Source organism: Taurulus bubalis, assembly GCF_910589615.1.
Source record: "Taurulus bubalis genome assembly, chromosome: 13".
Classification (NCBI taxonomy): Eukaryota; Metazoa; Chordata; class Actinopteri; order Perciformes; family Cottidae; genus Taurulus; species Taurulus bubalis.
Window position 1 is genome coordinate 17,456,217 of NC_136601.1, and position 22,264 is coordinate 17,478,480.

General features: G+C 41.3%; 3 protein-coding genes across 3 annotated transcripts; all 3 read left to right on the forward strand.

Moving 5' to 3' along the window:
- Window positions 1–466: 466 nt before the first annotated feature.
- On the forward strand, window positions 467–5,615 carry ddx41 (DEAD (Asp-Glu-Ala-Asp) box polypeptide 41). Its single transcript, XM_079228346.1, has 17 exons — window positions 467–567; window positions 1,076–1,162; window positions 1,298–1,448; window positions 1,575–1,649; window positions 1,761–1,821; window positions 1,906–2,042; window positions 2,156–2,228; window positions 2,321–2,474; window positions 2,657–2,793; window positions 3,062–3,224; window positions 3,645–3,776; window positions 3,884–3,955; window positions 4,053–4,149; window positions 4,459–4,608; window positions 4,802–4,873; window positions 5,011–5,121; window positions 5,289–5,615. Exons 1-17 carry the CDS (start codon window positions 541–543, stop codon window positions 5,423–5,425), a joined length of 1,836 nt encoding a protein of 611 aa, XP_079084472.1. The 5' UTR covers window positions 467–540; the 3' UTR covers window positions 5,426–5,615.
- Window positions 5,616–10,146: 4,531 nt separating this feature from the next.
- On the forward strand, window positions 10,147–15,314 carry LOC306746087 (putative ATP-dependent RNA helicase DDX41). Its single transcript, XM_079228956.1, has 17 exons — window positions 10,147–10,260; window positions 10,785–10,871; window positions 11,007–11,157; window positions 11,284–11,358; window positions 11,470–11,530; window positions 11,615–11,751; window positions 11,866–11,938; window positions 12,031–12,184; window positions 12,367–12,503; window positions 12,772–12,934; window positions 13,355–13,486; window positions 13,594–13,665; window positions 13,763–13,859; window positions 14,169–14,318; window positions 14,512–14,583; window positions 14,721–14,831; window positions 14,999–15,314. Exons 1-17 carry the CDS (start codon window positions 10,234–10,236, stop codon window positions 15,133–15,135), a joined length of 1,836 nt encoding a protein of 611 aa, XP_079085082.1. The 5' UTR covers window positions 10,147–10,233; the 3' UTR covers window positions 15,136–15,314.
- A 350-nt stretch (window positions 15,315–15,664) lies between these two features.
- On the forward strand, window positions 15,665–19,891 carry dok3 (docking protein 3; the record flags this gene model as incomplete). Its single annotated transcript, XM_079228854.1, has 5 exons — window positions 15,665–15,721; window positions 17,240–17,542; window positions 17,826–17,916; window positions 18,560–18,747; window positions 19,027–19,891. 5 exons carry the CDS (start codon window positions 15,665–15,667, stop codon window positions 19,720–19,722), a joined length of 1,335 nt encoding a protein of 444 aa, XP_079084980.1. The 3' UTR covers window positions 19,723–19,891.
- Window positions 19,892–22,264: the final 2,373 nt, after the last annotated feature.

Genomic DNA, 22,264 nt, shown 5'->3' on the forward strand with positions numbered 1-22,264 from the left:
CAGGAACCATGTTTTTAGCTGATGGCTTTCATTGAGGTGGATCATTTCTTTCCTGAACCTGTGCTGAGATTTTGTTTTCATATAACATCTCTGATGCTTTCCAGGTTATATTCAATTAGAGAAGATTATCTTAATGTTTCGAATGTAGATTTATACTATATCAATAATAGCCAAGTGTATGTTGGCTTGTTTCTTTTTTTTCTTTTTTTTTATTCACTTTTTATACTGTGAAAAATCTTTCGTTCCGAAAGATTAAAAACAATACAGTTTTGACAAAAATAAAGTGTGGTGTTTGCTTTCTAAGATTATCTTTTTGGGTTTCCATGCACGAGCTCCCTCTCCAGCACCAGACAGTCGCTTCGAAATGTTTGGTTGCCGCGTCCCTTAAGTTTGACCCTTCCGACGCTCCGTACAGTATCGAGGCTTCCTGTGTTGTGTAAACATGTGGATTACGTACACTTATTGAATTCTGTGCCTAGTGTTTGGTCAACAGCTCTGCGGATTTAGTACATAGAGGACATTACTGCATTCATAAATGAAATGGAGAACGCAAATGAACCCAAAAAGGTAAGTTAGGCGTATATTATCATTGACATTATGAGGTTACTCAGCTAGTTAGCTAGCCCTGGCTAACGTTAGCTAGCTAGCTAGCCAAGCGTATTGTCTTAAACGTTATCAAAGACGTATTTAAAGTGATTGGAGCAGGTAAATGAAACACGTTACACTAAAATGTAGCACTAATATGGGTTTTTCAATCAGACTTTGTATGAATGTAAACCGCGTTCGTTAAAACTCGACAATCAACTTAACGTTACCCACAATTCAGTGGCTCACGTTTTATATATTTATATATATATATATATATATATATATATATATATATATATACACACACACACACATTATACCGTCCTTTCATGCTTGGACTAGTCACGTAAGAATAAAGTTGACGAGCAGTAAACGGGAGGAAAGAGCTGAAGTGAGGGAACATTCTGTGAAAGCTGATGTGTTTCAAGGCTAATCTGGGCTCTAACCAAGAGATAATACTACTGATATTGGTCATGTGTTTGTTCAGAGGTCCCATGGGGAGGATGGCTCAGAAGGATCAGAGGATGACGATTATGTTCCGTATGTTCCCGTCAAAATAAGGAAACATCAAGTGGTAAGTTATCAGTGCTATACAAGTTTCATTATTTAAGCACACTTGTATTTAGATTGTGCATATGTGTATCGACATCTCATCCTGTTGCCACATATAAAAATCTAATATATATATTTTTTAACATGTACCTCACAGCTACAGAAGATGTTACGTCTGCGAGGAAAGGCGGTGGACGACGACCTGAAGGACAGCGGGGAGGAGCAGAGGGATGAGGATGACGGTCTTGGTCCACGCTCCAATGTCAGCCTTCTCGACCAGCATCAGCACCTCAAGGAAAAAGCCGAAGGTATCGACTTCAAATACGACCCACTCTGGATTATGATTGATGTTGTCATCATCATCATACTGCTCATTAAATTTGACCACATTCGGTCTGTGATTTCTCACCTGCTGTGTGTTTTTGTGTCTACAGCCCGTAAGGAGTCAGCCAAGGAGAAGCAGCTGAAAGAGGAAGAGAAGATTCTTGAGAGCGTTGCAGAGGGCAGAGGTAAAATGATAATCCTGTCAAGTTGAAATGTTTAATTATTAATCAGATTTACTTTGATACTTTGTTTTAAACTTTAAAGCTAATTATTTAATTGAATCGCCCCTCTTTCAGCTCTAATGTCGGTGAAGGAAATGGCCAAAGGTATCATATATGACGATCCCATAAAAACAAGGTATGTTCTTTAACAGTGAATTCTATAAAGTAATATTGTTGAGTTTTAAAAAAAGTATCTATTTGACATGAATGCTCTTTATAGCTGGAAGGCACCGCGCTACATCCTGAACATGCCAAGCACCCGACATGACCGTGTCAGGAAGAAGTTTCACATCCTGGTTGATGGAGACGGCATCCCTCCTCCAATCAAAAGTTTCAGGGAGATGAAGCTTCCACCAGGTATTGACACACTCCCTCTCCCACACGTGAAAAACACATTGTCTTTCTATGCGAGGCCTTTAGTGGTCGCACATGAATCGACAGTTGGCAACAGATCTTTTTTTTTTTTGCAGCAATTCTAAAAGGTTTGAAAAAGAAGGGAATTGTGCATCCTACGCCAATTCAAATTCAAGGAATTCCTACCGTGTAAGTACAGGAAATGAATATATTCTATACAAGTTTGTAGCATATGTAAGAACATGTAAACTTGTCCATGAACTGACAGGGGTTGTCTGTAGTCTTTCAGGTCGAGACATGATTGGCATAGCCTTCACTGGTTCTGGAAAGACTTTGGTCTTCACTCATCCCATCATCATGTTTTCCCTGGAGCAGGAAAAGAGGCTGCCTTTCTTCAAGAGAGAGGGGCCGTACGGACTCATCATCTGTCCCTCAGTAAGACACACAAGACAAACGGCTTGAAATGCAGCACAAAGCCTGATTGGTGGTTAAAAAAAAAATACAGCATTCCTTACTGTTTGCTCTTTAGGCAGATGACATTTACTGTGAGCAACCTTGCTTTTGCTTTTTTTGCAACTAAGCCTATCTGATTTTAATACCTTTCCCTGACACACCAGCGAGAGTTGGCGAGGCAGACTCACGGCATCATTGAGTACTACTGCAAGCTGCTGGAGGAGGAAGGCGCTCCTCAGCTACGCACTGCCCTCTGCATCGGAGGAATGTCTGTCAAGGATCAGATGGAGGTAGTAAATCAGTAAGTCAGTGAAGAGTTGTGTAATCGGTTTCTGTCTGTTCTCCATAATTTCAGTTAGAACTAATGTCGAGCAAAACAATGCATAATTCAGCTACATTAAATCATTCAGAAAGGAACACAATAGGCAAAGGTTCCAGACTCAATGCATTACAGAAATAATTCATAGTACGAGCATTTAACATGACCATCTGTGCACTACTAATACTGCATTTCAGACATAAAAGCAAGTTTATTCTCCACCTGAATCTGTATCTCCTCTTGGTTGCAGTGGTGTCCACATGATGGTTGCTACACCTGGCAGACTGATGGACTTGCTGCAGAAGAAGATGGTGAGTCTGGACATCTGCCGCTACTTGGCTCTGGATGAGGCCGATAGGATGATTGACATGGGCTTTGAGGAAGACATCAGAACCATCTTCTCCTATTTCAAGGTGAGGTCCTTTTCTACAGCAGTGGATGCCAAATGACATATCTTCATGTTCGTGTTTAAAGCCCTGGTTGGACACATTCACCACGGGATTGGATGTAATGGGTATCTTCATCACATCTTCACACGGAAACACTGTTTTCAGTTCTGTAAACCGTCAAATTTCTCCTAAATTTGTCTGTACAATCTGCTACTCAATACATTTAAACCAAAAAAACAGGCCATGCTATTACAGGTTCAGAACAATACTTCATTTTCTATCTGTAATAGTAGTTTTTCAAACAGTCCTGATGCTTTTAAAAGGCAGCAGACTTCATCATAACTTAAGCAGTAACCTTTTATTTTTTAGATTAAGAAAACTAAACCTGACTCTTTGAGGCTACTAGACATTAAACTTCCCATAATCTGTTATTTCTTTATCTAGGGACAAAGGCAGACTCTGCTTTTCAGCGCCACTATGCCTAAGAAGATCCAGAACTTTGCCAAGAGTGCTCTGGTTAAACCCATCACTATCAATGTGGGCAGGGCCGGAGCTGCCAGCTTGGATGTCATCCAGGTTTGTTCATTTGTTTTCTGTTTAAGTCAGGGGAATTGATTTAATTAAATCTATAAACCCACTGATGTGTGAACTTCATAATAAATGTTTTATGTGTGTGTGTGCAGGAAGTGGAATATGTCAAAGAGGAGGCCAAGATGGTGTACCTGCTGGAGTGTCTCCAGAAAACACCACCACCTGTTAGTACTTCCACATGTTATGACAGTGACATAAGCCAGAAATCCACAAGTCAATCATGTCAAATTTTACAAATATATTTCTGTTTCACATCAACAGGTGCTGATATTTGCTGAGAAGAAGGCCGATGTCGACGCCATCCATGAGTATCTGCTGCTAAAAGGAGTCGAGGCGGTGGCCATCCATGGAGGAAAAGGTACGCAGAGCGCCATTCTAGGCCTAAAAATACATCAGTACATAGTAATAGCATCAGTAGATTAATATGGTATTTAGAGGAACCAAGCCTCAAGTTTCAGGCATAGCCTGAAACTGCAACTCTCTTGTAGTTGCTCATTATTACCACCAGATGCCATCCTGCTTACAAATGTCACCATTTCTGGTTAATAGTTTCATCAACTCTTCAAAGACTGAGAAAGTATTACAGACACTTCTCGCTCTCATTTTCCATTTGTCATTGTCTTGCAAGATACGGTTTATGCAATATTTGTTTATTTATTTTTTTCAGATCAAGAGGAAAGAACAAAAGCCATAGAGGCATTTAAAGAAGGAAAAAAAGATGTCTTAGTCGCCACAGATGTTGCCTCCAAGGGTCTGGATTTCCCAGCTATACAGCATGTTGTGAATTATGACATGCCTGAGGAGATAGAAAACTATGGTAAGAGGACACGTATATGTGTCTCTCTCTCTCTCTCTATCTATCTATCTATCTATCTATATATACATACACACACACACACACACACACACACACACACACACAGTATACAGCTTGGCCTTCTCAAAAGTGATACATTATATAATCATCAGTTAAATTGTTCGAGCTGGTTTGTTGAAATTGTTCGTATCAGTCCATAGAATTGGAAGAACTGGGCGATCAGGCAAGACCGGTATTGCCACTACATTCATCAATAAAGGCTGTGGTAAGGAAAAATCTAATTAATTTCTGTATATGAGTATTGATTCGCACAATATTGACAATGTATTCTAGAGAATTGTGTCCGTTTTATTCAGTGTTAATTGCAGTAAGGTAACAGTAAATGTGCGTCTCTCCCCATAGACGAGTCAGTGCTGATGGACCTGAAAGCTCTGCTGGTTGAGGCCAAGCAGAAGGTTCCTCCGGTCCTCCAGGTGCTCCAGACAGGAGACGAGACCATGCTGGACATCGGAGGTGAGTCGTTCACACCAAATCTAGTTCACATCTCTTCCTCTAGGCCCACATGCTCTTTGCATATGCGTTACTCTATAATGACTTCCTGCTTCTTTTTAAATATTACTTGTGAAGCTTGGCGTGTTTGCAAACCCTTTCTGACGTGCCTGATTCTCGTGTTTTCACAGGAGAGAGGGGCTGTACATTCTGTGGTGGTTTGGGTCATCGTATTACAGACTGTCCTAAGTTGGAGGCCATGCAGACCAAGCAGGTCACCAACATCGGGCGAAAAGACTACCTGGCTCATAGCTCGATGGACTTCTAAGAGTTTTTTAATACGAGAAATGCTACAGCTGTGTGTTGTATCATTGAACTAAGGAAGTGTATTGTTTTAATCCTCATCTGATATAGTTTGCAGATCTGTCGGATGAATTTTCTTTTTCGCTGTTTTGCCTGAAATCTGTGCTACTTGTTATATACATTTTTGATGTTCGATTTGTAAATAAAACCACTTTATTTGTTGATCTTTTATGTTTTTGCCTGCAAAGATATAAAGGTGTGGTACCGGTTTTGTGTGAGGAGGAAGTTGCTAAAACAAGCAGAATAATGGAAAGGGAAGTTTGACTCAAGAAATCAACAGTACACAACTTGTGTGGCTGTCTTTTGCAACCGCAGATCAGAGATATCTTTACGTTTAGCCGGTTAGACGCACACCAATAGACGACAGAATGACTGCTGCTGGTGACGTCAAGGAAACTATTATTCTAGTGGTGTAGAAATTTTAACCTTTTGGTTTGTTACATCTTGACCAGAGAGCAGCGAGGACTAGTTATTTACAGACAAAGCTTACAAGCATGGATGTCATCTTCAAGGAAGGGAAGCTGTCTCTTCTCGGGGTCAAGTTTGGAAAAGTAAGTGTTGTAGAAAATTAGCATACTTGTGAAACTAAACCCTCTGTATTATTATTTTTATTTGTTCTGATGTCAATATGAAAACTGAACAGCTCGGTCAAACATGACGGTATTTTTGCTTTTAGGAACTGCTTATTATAATGACCAAAGCCTCAGTTGGCAATACATTGAGCATCACTCTTTAACTATATATCAAGCTTTAGTAAATGGTGCAGTGGGGTCTATGAGTGCAATTTGTTTTTGTACTGACTCACCTTCAGACAACTTTTAAAACATTTTTTTACATCTTTTATTTAAATCATACAAGTGAGCAATCCTTATACTTTCTTGTATTTTAAAATATAGGGATTATTTAGTTCAGCTCAATGTGTAGATGACTGCTGAACCAAATCTGAAATGAACTTCACATCATCATGCATAGATATTTCTACAAACATTTTAAACTTCAGGAAATGCATTCCGCCCATGTGTATGTCTAGTTGTGTAATCTGATATTAAATTTAGACTTCAGTGGTGAAAATCTGCTATTGGTTCTCCCATAATATACATCCTTAGTAATAATAACTGAGGCTGGTCACATTTATTACACAAGTAGTTTACTGACTTTCTCTCGCCAATCGGATAAATTTGGTCATATGGGGGATTTAAGGAATGCAGTGTTAAACTCCCATTCAAGGTGCTCTTCTGATCTATAACTATCTTAAAATACTGGACTCTAGGTGATGTGCAGACCTACGGTGTGACTAATCCTATTTTGGATCAATATGACTTTCGGTTTGTTCGCCCCCCTCAGATTGGCACAGGGCGAGTCTTTCATAGCAACACCTTTGGCAAGCAGTACGACAGTATACACAGAGACCATGTGGACTCAAAACAACTCAAAACAACATACATAATAATTAGATTAATAAACTGTGTATCTATACAAGATTAAGAGTAAACAAGCAGAAATGGTAAAAACAACAGAAGAAATTCAACAAGAAAAATAAGGGAAATATAGAAATACATAAATAGGAAAAACAATAGCTGACAAAACATACAAGAAGTGATCCTGTGGGTTAGATAATTTATCTTTTAATCTGCCAGTCGGTTGCTTGATTGGCCGCAGCTGGAGCTTGAGCGCGTCAACAGTTTCCTCACCAGTCGGCTCGAAGAGATTAAGAACACCATAAAAGACTCAATCCGGGCCTCATTTAGCATGTACGACCTCAATCTGGATGTTAATGACTTCCCAAAGAAGGCAGCCACGTTGGAAGGCAACCATTTACTGTCGCATCTCAATGGTTCCTCTGACCTGCAGCAGATAGACCTTGACTTGGCCCCTCTTTCACTGGGAACCTTTAAAAGCCACCTGGACCTGGTTAATGGATGGGAGGACACAACCACAGTCCCCTCCCCTAACACCACCACCACTTCCATGGCATCAGGGGTCACTGCTGGACCCAAGGACATCCAGCGATTGCACACTACCCCAAGTCTCTCAAAGCTCATAAGGGTTCGGTCCCCAGAAAGATGCACTTCCTCTGGATCTGACAGTTTGCCACAGGTGCCAGCTCAAGCTACAGCTAAATCAAATGAGGATGCCCCTGATCCCAGGAACACAACAGTTGGGAATGGTGGCGCAAAGTCAAAGAAGAATAAAAAGCAGCAGCAAAGGCAGGAGCAATTTGTGTCGGAGCAAAACAACAAACCAACCAAAGCTGCCTCCGGGAATGACGCACAGAAAAGCAATGAGTGTAAAGAAATGTCTTCTAACGGCTCAAAAGCTGGGAACAAACATCCCCAGCACTCTGCAGACAACCAGAGAAATGGGCCCAAGAAAGCTGAGGAGGGCAGACTTTCTAAACAGGCGGCAAATGGTGGCCTCTCGAATGCACAAAGAGGGAAAGGTGACGCAGAAACACGAGGTGGTCGGTCTGAGCAGGATTCAGAAAGCAAAGCTCACCCCTCTATTCCTGCAAATGGGCAGCAAGCCAAGGGGAAAAATAAGAAGAACAAGAACAAGGGTGAAAAATCCAGCGGCGCTCTCGGTACAATAACCTATCTTTAACACCATGTGCAACATTTCAATTGTTTCTTAACTTGGAACGTGTAACTAATGGTCAATCTTTGTTATTCCTAGATGATGTTTTTCTCCCTAAAGATGTCGATCCGGGAGAAATGGATGAGATTGATCGGGAAGTGGAATACTTCAAAAGGTAGGTTTAACATACATCAGGGTACTTTAAAAAAAAGACTTTGAGCTACACTGTTGTATTGATTACCATTAACACATCAATAAAACTATGCATTTGTCTTCTTTTTTCGTCTCCTTGTTCCCTCTAGGTTTTGCCTCGATTCTGCAAAACAAACTCGCCAGAAGGTAGCAGTGAATTGGTCCAACTTCAGCCTCAAAAAGGTTCCTTCCAATGCAGCTCAATAACTTGGAGGAGTGCCAGAAAAAAACTTCACACCACAAACTCTTTCAGTAGAGCCCCATTTGGCCTGAGGCCTTCTCTCATTCCCCGTTTTCTTCTCTTCCTTACTAAGCCAAGGGACCCTGGTTCAAAATCATACTTTCCATTCAGAGGACTGAAACATAACTTGTGGCTGACAAGCCAGGGATCATTCTCAAGGCCAACTGTACCCTTTTGCTATTATTGCAATGTTCACTAAATGAGAGATGCAAAAATGGAAAAAAAGTCTGTTGAATCCACTGCATCCATGTGCTTACGTATGTAGTATGTAAACAATTACCTTACATGAAATAAATGTTTTTATCACAAATCTGAGACATTTTAACGTTGTTAAACTTCTGAATTCCAATCAGTTGAATTTGGTGCTCATCGTACATTACATTCAATGTCGCTAGTTTCAAGCTCGCTACACCAATCACAGTAGACCCTAGAGACTATTTGTCTTTTACTGTACAACTGTCAACAAGCAGCACAAGAGAACATTTTCACTTAATGGGGACAACAGTGCATTGATTTTACTTAAAAACAGACTGCAGTGTATTCATTGGTCTCTCAATATTTAATTATGATCATCAAATGATTTAGTAAGTAGTTGTCCAAAAGGAAATGATAAACAATTGGTTACCCACTTGCACCACTTTTATGTTTGACAGTTCAGTACACCAACAATGCTAATAGAAGATTTCGCAGGATGCATCTTAAAAACCATGCATCATGTGTTGAACAGAAACATCTAAATACTGTCCCCCGGTACTGTATTGGGTGAAGTTAAATGTGTCTGTTGCTTCGCTGTCATCCCTCCCTTATCTTGACAAATTATATCTTTTTATAGTAATAACCAATATACACTTTGCAATCTGTAGAACAAAGTAATTTACCCCAGTTTTCTCACTCTTAACTATTCTATTAGCCTCTATATCCCAGAAGTGACCGGTACACCCATGTGCAATGTTCATTTTAACATTGGAACCATCACACCTTGTTTGGCGCAGTTAATTTCAATGCTTGTACATATTGAGTGATTATTTAGGGCCCTTTTGAGCCTTTTCATGCGTTTCTCGGGGTTGTGTGTGTGACATATTTTCAACCATACTACTCTTTTCCCTGTACTGTGACCTTGGTGGCACCCTGTACCTCAGCTAGCCTGTCCAAGTCTTGATCATCTTTTGATGAGAAATATCACTGACGACTTGATACCTTTGGGCCAAGGGCCTTGGGATTTAGACCAGGAACCATGTTTTTAGCTGATGGCTTTCATTGAGGTGGATCATTTCTTTCCTGAACCTGTGCTGAGATTTTGTTTTCATATAACATCTCTGATGCTTTCCAGGTTATATTCAATTAGAGAAGATTATCTTAATGTTTCGAATGTAGATTTATACTATATCAATAATAGCCAAGTGTATGTTGGCTTGTTTCTTTTTTTTCTTTTTTTTTATTCACTTTTTATACTGTGAAAAATCTTTCGTTCCGAAAGATTAAAAACAATACAGTTTTGACAAAAATAAAGTGTGGTGTTTGCTTTCTAAGATTATCTTTTTGGGTTTCCATGCACGAGCTCCCTCTCCAGCACCAGACAGTCGCTTCGAAATGTTTGGTTGCCGCGTCCCTTAAGTTTGACCCTTCCGACGCTCCGTACAGTATCGAGGCTTCCTGTGTTGTGTAAACATGTGGATTACGTACACTTATTGAATTCTGTGCCTAGTGTTTGGTCAACAGCTCTGCGGATTTAGTACATAGAGGACATTACTGCATTCATAAATGAAATGGAGAACGCAAATGAACCCAAAAAGGTAAGTTAGGCGTATATTATCATTGACATTATGAGGTTACTCAGCTAGTTAGCTAGCCCTGGCTAACGTTAGCTAGCTAGCTAGCCAAGCGTATTGTCTTAAACGTTATCAAAGACGTATTTAAAGTGATTGGAGCAGGTAAATGAAACACGTTACACTAAAATGTAGCACTAATATGGGTTTTTCAATCAGACTTTGTATGAATGTAAACCGCGTTCGTTAAAACTCGACAATCAACTTAACGTTACCCACAATTCAGTGGCTCACGTTTTATATATTTATATATATATATATATATATATATATATATATATATATATATATATATATATATATACACACACACACACATTATACCGTCCTTTCATGCTTGGACTAGTCACGTAAGAATAAAGTTGACGAGCAGTAAACGGGAGGAAAGAGCTGAAGTGAGGGAACATTCTGTGAAAGCTGATGTGTTTCAAGGCTAATCTGGGCTCTAACCAAGAGATAATACTACTGATATTGGTCATGTGTTTGTTCAGAGGTCCCATGGGGAGGATGGCTCAGAAGGATCAGAGGATGACGATTATGTTCCGTATGTTCCCGTCAAAATAAGGAAACATCAAGTGGTAAGTTATCAGTGCTATACAAGTTTCATTATTTAAGCACACTTGTATTTAGATTGTGCATATGTGTATCGACATCTCATCCTGTTGCCACATATAAAAATCTAATATATATATTTTTTAACATGTACCTCACAGCTACAGAAGATGTTACGTCTGCGAGGAAAGGCGGTGGACGACGACCTGAAGGACAGCGGGGAGGAGCAGAGGGATGAGGATGACGGTCTTGGTCCACGCTCCAATGTCAGCCTTCTCGACCAGCATCAGCACCTCAAGGAAAAAGCCGAAGGTATCGACTTCAAATACGACCCACTCTGGATTATGATTGATGTTGTCATCATCATCATACTGCTCATTAAATTTGACCACATTCGGTCTGTGATTTCTCACCTGCTGTGTGTTTTTGTGTCTACAGCCCGTAAGGAGTCAGCCAAGGAGAAGCAGCTGAAAGAGGAAGAGAAGATTCTTGAGAGCGTTGCAGAGGGCAGAGGTAAAATGATAATCCTGTCAAGTTGAAATGTTTAATTATTAATCAGATTTACTTTGATACTTTGTTTTAAACTTTAAAGCTAATTATTTAATTGAATCGCCCCTCTTTCAGCTCTAATGTCGGTGAAGGAAATGGCCAAAGGTATCATATATGACGATCCCATAAAAACAAGGTATGTTCTTTAACAGTGAATTCTATAAAGTAATATTGTTGAGTTTTAAAAAAAGTATCTATTTGACATGAATGCTCTTTATAGCTGGAAGGCACCGTGCTACATCCTGAACATGCCAAGCACCCGACATGACCGTGTCAGGAAGAAGTTTCACATCCTGGTTGATGGAGACGGCATCCCTCCTCCAATCAAAAGTTTCAGGGAGATGAAGCTTCCACCAGGTATTGACACACTCCCTCTCCCACACGTGAAAAACACATTGTCTTTCTATGCGAGGCCTTTAGTGGTCGCACATGAATCGACAGTTGGCAACAGATCTTTTTTTTTTTTTGCAGCAATTCTAAAAGGTTTGAAAAAGAAGGGAATTGTGCATCCTACGCCAATTCAAATTCAAGGAATTCCTACCGTGTAAGTACAGGAAATGAATATATTCTATACAAGTTTGTAGCATATGTAAGAACATGTAAACTTGTCCATGAACTGACAGGGGTTGTCTGTAGTCTTTCAGGTCGAGACATGATTGGCATAGCCTTCACTGGTTCTGGAAAGACTTTGGTCTTCACTCATCCCATCATCATGTTTTCCCTGGAGCAGGAAAAGAGGCTGCCTTTCTTCAAGAGAGAGGGGCCGTACGGACTCATCATCTGTCCCTCAGTAAGACACACAAGACAAACGGCTTGAAATGCAGCACAAAGCCTGATTGGTGGTTAAAAAAAAAATACAGCATTCCTTACTGTTTGCTCTTTAGGCAGATGACATTTACTGTGAGCAACCTTGCTTTTGCTTTTTTTGCAACTAAGCCTATCTGATTTTAATACCTTTCCCTGACACACCAGCGAGAGTTGGCGAGGCAGACTCACGGCATCATTGAGTACTACTGCAAGCTGCTGGAGGAGGAAGGCGCTCCTCAGCTACGCACTGCCCTCTGCATCGGAGGAATGTCTGTCAAGGATCAGATGGAGGTAGTAAATCAGTAAGTCAGTGAAGAGTTGTGTAATCGGTTTCTGTCTGTTCTCCATAATTTCAGTTAGAACTAATGTCGAGCAAAACAATGCATAATTCAGCTACATTAAATCATTCAGAAAGGAACACAATAGGCAAAGGTTCCAGACTCAATGCATTACAGAAATAATTCATAGTACGAGCATTAAACATGACCATCTGTGCACTACTAATACTGCATTTCAGACATAAAAGCAAGTTTATTCTCCACCTGAATCTGTATCTCCTCTTGGTTGCAGTGGTGTCCACATGATGGTTGCTACACCTGGCAGACTGATGGACTTGCTGCAGAAGAAGATGGTGAGTCTGGACATCTGCCGCTACTTGGCTCTGGATGAGGCCGATAGGATGATTGACATGGGCTTTGAGGAAGACATCAGAACCATCTTCTCCTATTTCAAGGTGAGGTCCTTTTCTACAGCAGTGGATGCCAAATGACATATCTTCATGTTCGTGTTTAAAGCCCTGGTTGGACACATTCACCACGGGATTGGATGTAATGGGTATTTTCATCACATCTTCACACGGAAACACTGTTTTCAGTTCTGTAAACCGTCAAATTTCTCCTAAATTTGTCTGTACAATCTGCTACTCAATACATTTAAACCAAAAAAACAGGCCATGCTATTACAGGTTCAGAACAATACTTCATTTTCTATCTGTAATAGTAGTTTTTCAAACAGTCCTGATGCTTTTAAAAGGCAGCAGACTTCATCATAACTTAAGCAGTAACCTTTTATTTTTTAGATTAAGAAAACTAAACCTGACTCTTTGAGGCTACCAGACATTAAACTTCCCATAATCTGTTATTTCTTTATCTAGGGACAAAGGCAGACTCTGCTTTTCAGCGCCACTATGCCTAAGAAGATCCAGAACTTTGCCAAGAGTGCTCTGGTTAAACCCATCACTATCAATGTGGGCAGGGCCGGAGCTGCCAGCTTGGATGTCATCCAGGTTTGTTCATTTGTTTTCTGTTTAAGTCAGGGGAATTGATTTAATTAAATCTATAAACCCACTGATGTGTGAACTTCATAATAAATGTTTTATGTGTGTGCGTGCAGGAAGTGGAATATGTCAAAGAGGAGGCCAAGATGGTGTACCTGCTGGAGTGTCTCCAGAAAACACCACCACCTGTTAGTACTTCCACATGTTATGACAGTGACATAAGCCAGAAATCCACAAGTCAATCATGTCAAATTTTACAAATATATTTCTGTTTCACATCAACAGGTGCTGATATTTGCTGAGAAGAAGGCCGATGTCGACGCCATCCATGAGTATCTGCTGCTAAAAGGAGTCGAGGCGGTGGCCATCCATGGAGGAAAAGGTACGCAGAGCGCCATTCTAGGCCTAAAAATACATCAGTACATAGTAATAGCATCAGTAGATTAATATGGTATTTAGAGGAACCAAGCCTCAAGTTTCAGGCACAGCCTGAAACTGCAACTCTCTTGTAGTTGCTCATCATTACCACCAGATGCCATCCTGCTTACAAATGTCACCATTTCTGGTTAATAGTTTCATCAACTCTTCAAAGACTGAGAAAGTATTACAGACACTTCTCGCTCTCATTTTCCATTTGTCATTGTCTTGCAAGATACGGTTTATGCAATATTTGTTTATTTATTTTTTTCAGATCAAGAGGAAAGAACAAAAGCCATAGAGGCATTTAAAGAAGGAAAAAAAGATGTCTTAGTCGCCACAGATGTTGCCTCCAAGGGTCTGGATTTCCCAGCTATACAGCATGTTGTGAATTATGACATGCCTGAGGAGATAGAAAACTATGGTAAGAGGACACGTATATGTGTCTCTCTCTCTCTCTCTCTCTCTATCTATCTATATATACATACACACACACACACACACACACACACACACACACACACACACAGTATACAGCTTGGCCTTCTCAAAAGTGATACATTATATAATCATCAGTTAAATTGTTCGAGCTGGTTTGTTGAAATTGTTCGTTTCAGTCCATAGAATTGGAAGAACTGGGCGATCAGGCAAGACCGGTATTGCCACTACATTCATCAATAAAGGCTGTGGTAAGGAAAAATCTAATTAATTTCTGTATATGAGTATTGATTCTCACAATATTGACAATGTATTCTAGAGAATTGTGCCTGTTTTATTCAGTGTTAATTGCAGTAAGGTAACAGTAAATGTGCGTCTCTCCCCATAGACGAGTCAGTGCTGATGGACCTGAAAGCTCTGCTGGTTGAGGCCAAGCAGAAGGTTCCTCCGGTCCTCCAGGTGCTCCAGACAGGAGACGAGACCATGCCGGACATCGGAGGTGAGTCGTTCACACCAAATCTAGTTCACATCTCTTCCTCTAGGCCCACATGCTCTTTGCATATGCGTTACTCTATAATGACTTCCTGCTTCTTTTTAAATATTACTTGTGAAGCTTGGCGTGTTTGCAAACCCTTTCTGACGTGCCTGATTCTCGTGTTTTCACAGGAGAGAGGGGCTGTACATTCTGTGGTGGTTTGGGTCATCGTATTACAGTCTGTCCTAAGTTGGGGGCCATGCAGACCAAGCAGGTCACCAACATCGGGCGAAAAGACTACCTGGCTGATAGCTCGATGGACTTCTAAGAGTTTTTTAATACGAGAAATGCTACAGCTGTGTGTTGTATCATTGAACTAAGGAAGTGTATTGTTTTAATCCTCATCTGATATAGTTTGCAGATCTGTCGGATGAATTTTCTTTTTCGCTGTTTTGCCTGAAATCTGTACTACTTGTTATATACATTTTTGATGTTCGATTTGTAAATAAAACCACTTTATTTGTTGATCTTTTATGTTTTTGCCTGCAAAGATATAAAGGTGTGGTACCGGTTTTGTGTGAGGAGGAAGTTGCTAAAACAAGCAGAATAATGGAAAGGGAAGTTTGACTCAAGAAATCAACAGTACACAACTTGTGTGGCTGTCTTTTGCAACCGCAGATCAGAGATATCTTTACGTTTAGCCGGTTAGACGCACACCAATAGACGACAGAATGACTGCTGCTGGTGACGTCAAGGAAACTATTATTCTAGTGGTGTAGAAATTTTAACCTTTTGGTTTGTTACATCTTGACCAGAGAGCAGCGAGGACTAGTTATTTACAGACAAAGCTTACAAGCATGGATGTCATCTTCAAGGAAGGGAAGCTGTCTCTTCTCGGGGTCAAGTTTGGAAAAGTAAGTGTTGTAGAAAATTAGCATACTTGTGAAACTAAACCCTCTGTATTATTATTTTTATTTGTTCTGATGTCAATATGAAAACTGAACAGCTCGGTCAAACATGACGGTATTTTTGCTTTTAGGAACTGCTTATTATAATGACCAAAGCCTCAGTTGGCAATACATTGAGCATCACTCTTTAACTATATATCAAGCTTTAGTAAATGGTGCAGTGGGGTCTATGAGTGCAATTTGTTTTTGTACTGACTCACCTTCAGACAACTTTTAAAATTTTTTTTACATCTTTTATTTAAATCATACAAGTGAGCAATCCTTATACTTTCTTGTATTTTAAAATATAGGGATTATTTAGTTCAGCTCAATGTGTAGATGACTGCTGAACCAAATCTGAAATGAACTTCACATCATCATGCATAGATATTTCTACAAACATTTTAAACTTCAGGAAATGCATTCCGCCCATGTGTATGTCTAGTTGTGTAATCTGATATTAAATTTAGACTTCAGTGGTGAAAATCTGCTATTGGTTCTCCCATAATATACATCCTTAGTAATAATAACTGAGGCTGGTCACATTTATTACACAAGTAGTTTACTGACTTTCTCTCGTCAATCGGATAAATTTGGTCATATGGGGGATTTAAGGAATGCAGTGTTAAACTCCCATTCAAGGTGCTCTTCTGATCTATAACTATCTTAAAATACTGGACTCTAGGTGATGTGCAGACCTACGGTGTGACTAATCCTATTTTGGATCAATATGACTTTCGGTTTGTTCGCCCCCCTCAGATTGGCACAGGGCGAGTCTTTCATAGCAACACCTTTGGCAAGCAGTACGACAGTATACACAGAGACCATGTGGACTCAAAACAACTCAAAACAACATACATAATAATTAGATTAATAAACTGTGTATCTATACAAGATTAAGAGTAAACAAGCAGAAATGGTAAAAACAACAGAAGAAATTCAACAAGAAAAATAAGGGAAATATAGAAATACATAAATAGGAAAAACAATAGCTGACAAAACATACAATAAGTGATCCTGTGGGTTAGATAATTTATCTTTTAATCTATTGTTATAGGACCGGTGTGTGTGTATATGCTTAACTCTACAATACTTCAAGAGTGAATGAACTAAATGCAGCAACCTTAAATCATTCATGAGGACAAGCATCTTGCAATCAATTCTGTAACTTACAGGCAATATTATTGCGATCCACTTTATAAAAAGTTAGAGGCAGTAGTTTCTCTCTCTGTCCTTCCTCTTAACCATGATCTCTACATTGTCCGTCGTCAACTGTAGAAACGTTTGAGCCTGTCGATCGCTGATGTTTTTAACTCAACAATGTTAGCAGGACTCAGATCATCACATGGGACAGACATGTAGAGCTGCGTGTCATCTGTTTACCAATAGAGACAGATGTCCTACCTCCTAATCATATAATAACTATATAAACTATACATGGACTTATTAACATTTTCCCATTTCCCTCTGTGTAATCTACTACAGAGAACATGGCGGAAAATATGGATGGCGCTCTTTAAGCCCAGCTCCACGGGGGTGGGGCGACTGGAGCTCTCCACTGTACTTGACAACAATGCTGCCGCTGACCAGAGGAAGGTCGGCCGGCAGAAATCATCCGAAAGAAAAGTGGTGCGTCTAAGTGACTGCCTCAGTGTCAGCCCGGCTCCAAAGGAGTCTTGCCCTCCTGGCTGCACCGCCTTCTACTTATACACCACTCATTGCACCTACACCCTGGCCTCCACGACAAGCCAGGACTGGCTCAGTGCCCTCTGTCTTCTGGCCTTCCAGGTATCGCACATCTCTCCTCTTAATCAGTGCAACCTTTCTTTTTGTATCGTGAGCAGAGCTATAATTTGGGAAAAGTGGAAATAAACATTCCCCACAATCAGAGATAGATAGCACAATGAGGAAGTTAATGCAGTATCTGTAACTTCTGTCTCTTCACTTCTCTAATTCTTGTGCTTGCACAAGCTATGTTCTTTCTTGCATCTTACCTCTTAGACATCATAAAACGGTGATAAGTGAGTGGTGTACACTCCATGTAATGTTTACCATGCCACTGTGTTTACAGAAGGATCCTGGGGAATCAGACAAAGGGGCTTTCGAGAGAGGAAATGGCTTGACCATGGAGGACAATGACCTTTACTCATCTTGGAAAACCGGTAATGGCAGACGACAGCTGATCAGTCAACAATCAAAAATAACCATCGGTGCCGATCTGAAGTGGTTCTCATCAGAAACCTGCATGGATTGTTTTTAAAATTGGTCAGATTATCTGAACAATAACGTGTCTTGCCCCCTCAAACTATACTATAGTGATGCGTCAGCACTCATCATATCAAGAATTGGAGCCAAGCTGTGGGAAACTGGAATTATCCTTAAACAAGGTCTTAAGAGTACATTGGTAAAAGTATTATAATAAAGCAAAAAGACCAGGAAGAAACTAGCAGTGATGTTTCGATGGCATAGCGTCGTAAATGCAAGGCATCAGCAGAAACACTGACTATGTGTGAGCAGGAGCTAAAGCCACTAATTTATTCAAATATGAACGGGCAGAATGTATTAGCGTCAGCAAGCTCTGGTTTACGAGCATTTATTTCTTTTTATTTCCTAATGGATTACACTGTGAAAGCCCGGCAGCACAGTCACACGGAGAGATTAGCAGAATGCACGCCATTTGAAATCAGTTGCATGAGAATATCTTGGCTGTACATTTATTCCCTTTGCTGAAAAATCTAGCACGTTATGCTGCACTAACCTCAGTGTGCCGATGTTTCAAGTGTGTTCATGTCTTCTCATGTTTAGAACTGACCCTCCCTCCAAATCAGTACCAAGTGACTGTCCAGAGCACGGAGGCCTCCAGGAGGTGCTACTTGTCTGGGGAGTATCTGGTCTCCCCAGAAAAAGAAGCAGTGATACTGCTGGACATCAGTACTGGTCGCATATTCTATCGCTGGCCATACAAGCTCTTACGCAAATATGGACTGGTCGAGGTAAAGTACGAAATTCCCCTAAATTGGAAAGGATACACAAATGAATTCAAACCGCATCACCGTAGTCGTGACACACCTGACATTCAACTCAGATCAGACGCATAACTTTTTGGAGAATATTCTTATTTGCTTTTCTCACAGAGAGCGAGATGAGAAGATGGATACCCTTCTAATGTTTAATAGTATCGATCTTCTCGTCTGTCTCTCAGCAAGAAAACAATTGAGCAGATTTCCCCAAATGTCAAACCCTTCCTTTAAACTGTGTGGATGTGATTGCAGGGTGGATTCAGCATAGAAGCGGGCCGTCGCTGCGAGTCGGGAGAAGGAGTGTTCGTCTTCCTGTCCATGCATGGTCCCCATATCTTCCAGGTTATATCAAAGCAGTGCTCTGTTGAGAGAGAGTCTTCTGACCAGCCACTCGGCGTCCTCAGAAGGTCGTTTTTTGACCTCTCCACTGTCATCCTCCCAACTACAACCTGCTGGCCCGACGTTCCCCCTGTCTACAGCCTTGCAAGCGTTTCTGATGACACAGAGGACGAGTTTGCCGACCACTACTACGATAACATTTATTGCAACATAAGGAGAGCCACGCTTCCTATGACCAGAAGCGACCAGTTCAAACCCAGGATGGACTCAGAGTGCATCTATTCCGACGTGACCATAGTGGATTCTCCCTTAAACCCCCGGCCTCCGCCCTTCACCGTTCCCCAGCCCCCGGTCCCCTGCGCCCCAGCAGAGCCCTACCAGCGCCAGCCCCCTGTGAATAACTACATCCAGCCAGGGTACAATGCACAGGCAGAGGCGCTGGATGACATGACGGAGATGGAGGAGGCCATCAGCTCCTCCACCCGTGTAACCCCCACAGAGGCCCTTGGCAGTTTTAAACACAGGCTGGCAGAAATCATTTCTAAGGACCTGGCAAAGTTCCAACCACCTCTTCCCTCCGGAGCGGGCAGCCCCACATTTCCTCAGTAGGCTATTAGTTAACAGACTAGGAGGAGAAATTTTAACCATGATAGACTGTCATAGAGCAGAATTAGTTTCTTTATTTCTTTAAAATGCCCTCTGCTGGGAACACTTGGCATCACATTTTGGCTCACAGATTTTTGTATTTGTATCTGTTGCATGAAAAAGGCATCTGGAAATTTCTTTTTTTTTCTGCAGACCAATATAGCAAAAAGAGGATTCAAGCCGTGTTGGTCTTCACTGCTGGAATGTTGAGAGACGCTTTATATGTGCTGCGGTATTGTTAATATGACATTAACTGATATGCTGAATGAACACTTGACTGTTTGACTGTTTCATTGTGGAAATATTAAAAAAAGAAGGTTGCCTGGTTACATTCGTGAGTTAAATAACATCTTGGAATTAGCTTCTTCCTGTTTCTTAATCAAGTGAACAAGTGGGTTTTGTCACATGCAAATCATAGCGGCAACTACTGTATTCAGTCTGTTTCACATGTTAGAAATATTGACTATATATATATATATATATATATATATATATATATATATATATAAACTCTATATACGACCAAAAACAATGAAATATACACAACTTCAGTTACACATGTATCTTAAGTATATCTTTATTGTAGCAAAACAATTCTCAAAATACCCCATAGCTATACATAAATACCAAAATAATTGTTTTTAATTTAGACACATTTCAATAATGACCCAAGGGATGTCTTTAGTGATGATTCAGGCCATAAAGTGCATTAAAAAAAGGCCTCTGAGAGTTCACCATGGCCTGAGCAAGTACAAAAATTCAAGATTTCAGTCTGTGTTTTTCATTGGCTGTGCAACATCTAAGCTATCAAAAAATGACAGGTGAATATATAGGACTATCTCGTATGATCAACATTTCTACAAGCTGCAATATTTGACCACTGCAGAATAAGTCAGTGGCTTCTCTGTCACTGTCTTCCACACAGACTCTCCTCCATGTCACTGAGGAGCGAAGATTCCCCATCGCTGCTGTGGGAAGAACTCAGTGATCGATTTGACCCCAAGTCTGATGGAGGCCCGAATATGATGAGGTGGCCGACGGAGGCGGAGGGATCCCGCTGCTCTCCGGTCAGCAGGTCCGGGGTCTGCGGAGTGTCTGGCCGCAGAGATTGAATCAGACTCCTCATTGAGGTCTGGTCCGCCGAGCCTGGACACAGAATCTCCGACAGCTCCGTGATGTAGATCTGCGCCATTTGTAGGGTGTCGTACTTGGACAGCTTCCTCTCGTTGGAGGGGATGACGTTCCTCAGCTCGTCGAACGCCTGGTTCAGGCCGTGCATCCTCCTCCTCTCCCTGGCGTTGGCCGCGACGCGCCTGTGCTTCTGCGGGCCGAAGTAGCTCACCTGGCCGCCTTCTTCCGCCTGGTCGGATTCCGTCTCGGTGACGCCCGCAGCGGACACGCAGTCGGGGACTCCACCCATCGGCGCAAGTTTCTCCGGCAAAAGGCCCGCCGCGTCTCCAGCTGCGTGCGCGTCCCTCCTGGAGAACGCATGGAGGGAATTAGAAGAAATCCAAGTTTTGGAGCTGACGTGGTTGCGTTGCTGCTGCTGCAGCAGGGTGAAGTCCTCCGGGTACTCCGGCCAGCTTGAAGGCTCTGCCCTCGCAGTCATCCCTGCAAGTGAAAGGTCACACGGCTGAAGACTGTGGCTGATGCGCTCTTCTCTCTGGGATGGTTTCGCACAGCGCCAGCCATTTATACCCCAGCCTCCCTTCCTTCAGTCACCTTGGTGTCACTCCCCAGCCCTCCGACCGCTGCGACAGCCCTGCAGCCTCAGGAGGCAGCAGCCAATCGCACAGTCCCCTCTGACCCCGCCAACGAACAATTAGACAAAGCATGACTTTTTTTCTTGTCCTATTGTGCATTGTAACTCAATCACGATCGCACAGAGGGGAGTCTAAAGTATTAATCATTTAAGAGCGTGGCTATATATGTTTCAAACGCGTAAAGAGAAGATGATCTATAATGCACTTGTTCAGTAAAGTCTGGGCTGCATGTCTGTCGGCTTTATTACGTGTCCCACAAATAAATAGAGTAACAAGTGCGCATGCCAAAACTCTTCTTTTGTTCGTTTATTATAGGCTTGCAGCTTGAACTTTTAAAGTGTTCTCAGCTTTTAAAGCGTCCCCCTCCCTAAATGAGTTTTGCACACGTTCTTTTTTACATTTTTAATACGGTTTCTATTTATTCAAAAAGTAAAATTCATCAGATATTGTGTACATTTTGTTTGTGGGGAAGTTTCTCACGATATCTGTCTGACTCCTTCATTGGGTCTGGCCCCTTGAAGGATCTGGCAGCGTTTAAGTTTGTTCTCAAACAAACAGTAAACGGTGGGCAATCTTTCTCGGATTATTTGCTGAAGAATAATAAAACGAACAGGTGGAAGGCAAGGCTTGAGACACACCTGTGTACAGCAGATGATAACTGAAAAGTTGTCTGAAGGCGATTTATGAATCATTTAGCTCAATCACGGATACGTCATCATACAAAACAAGTTCCACCATTCGTA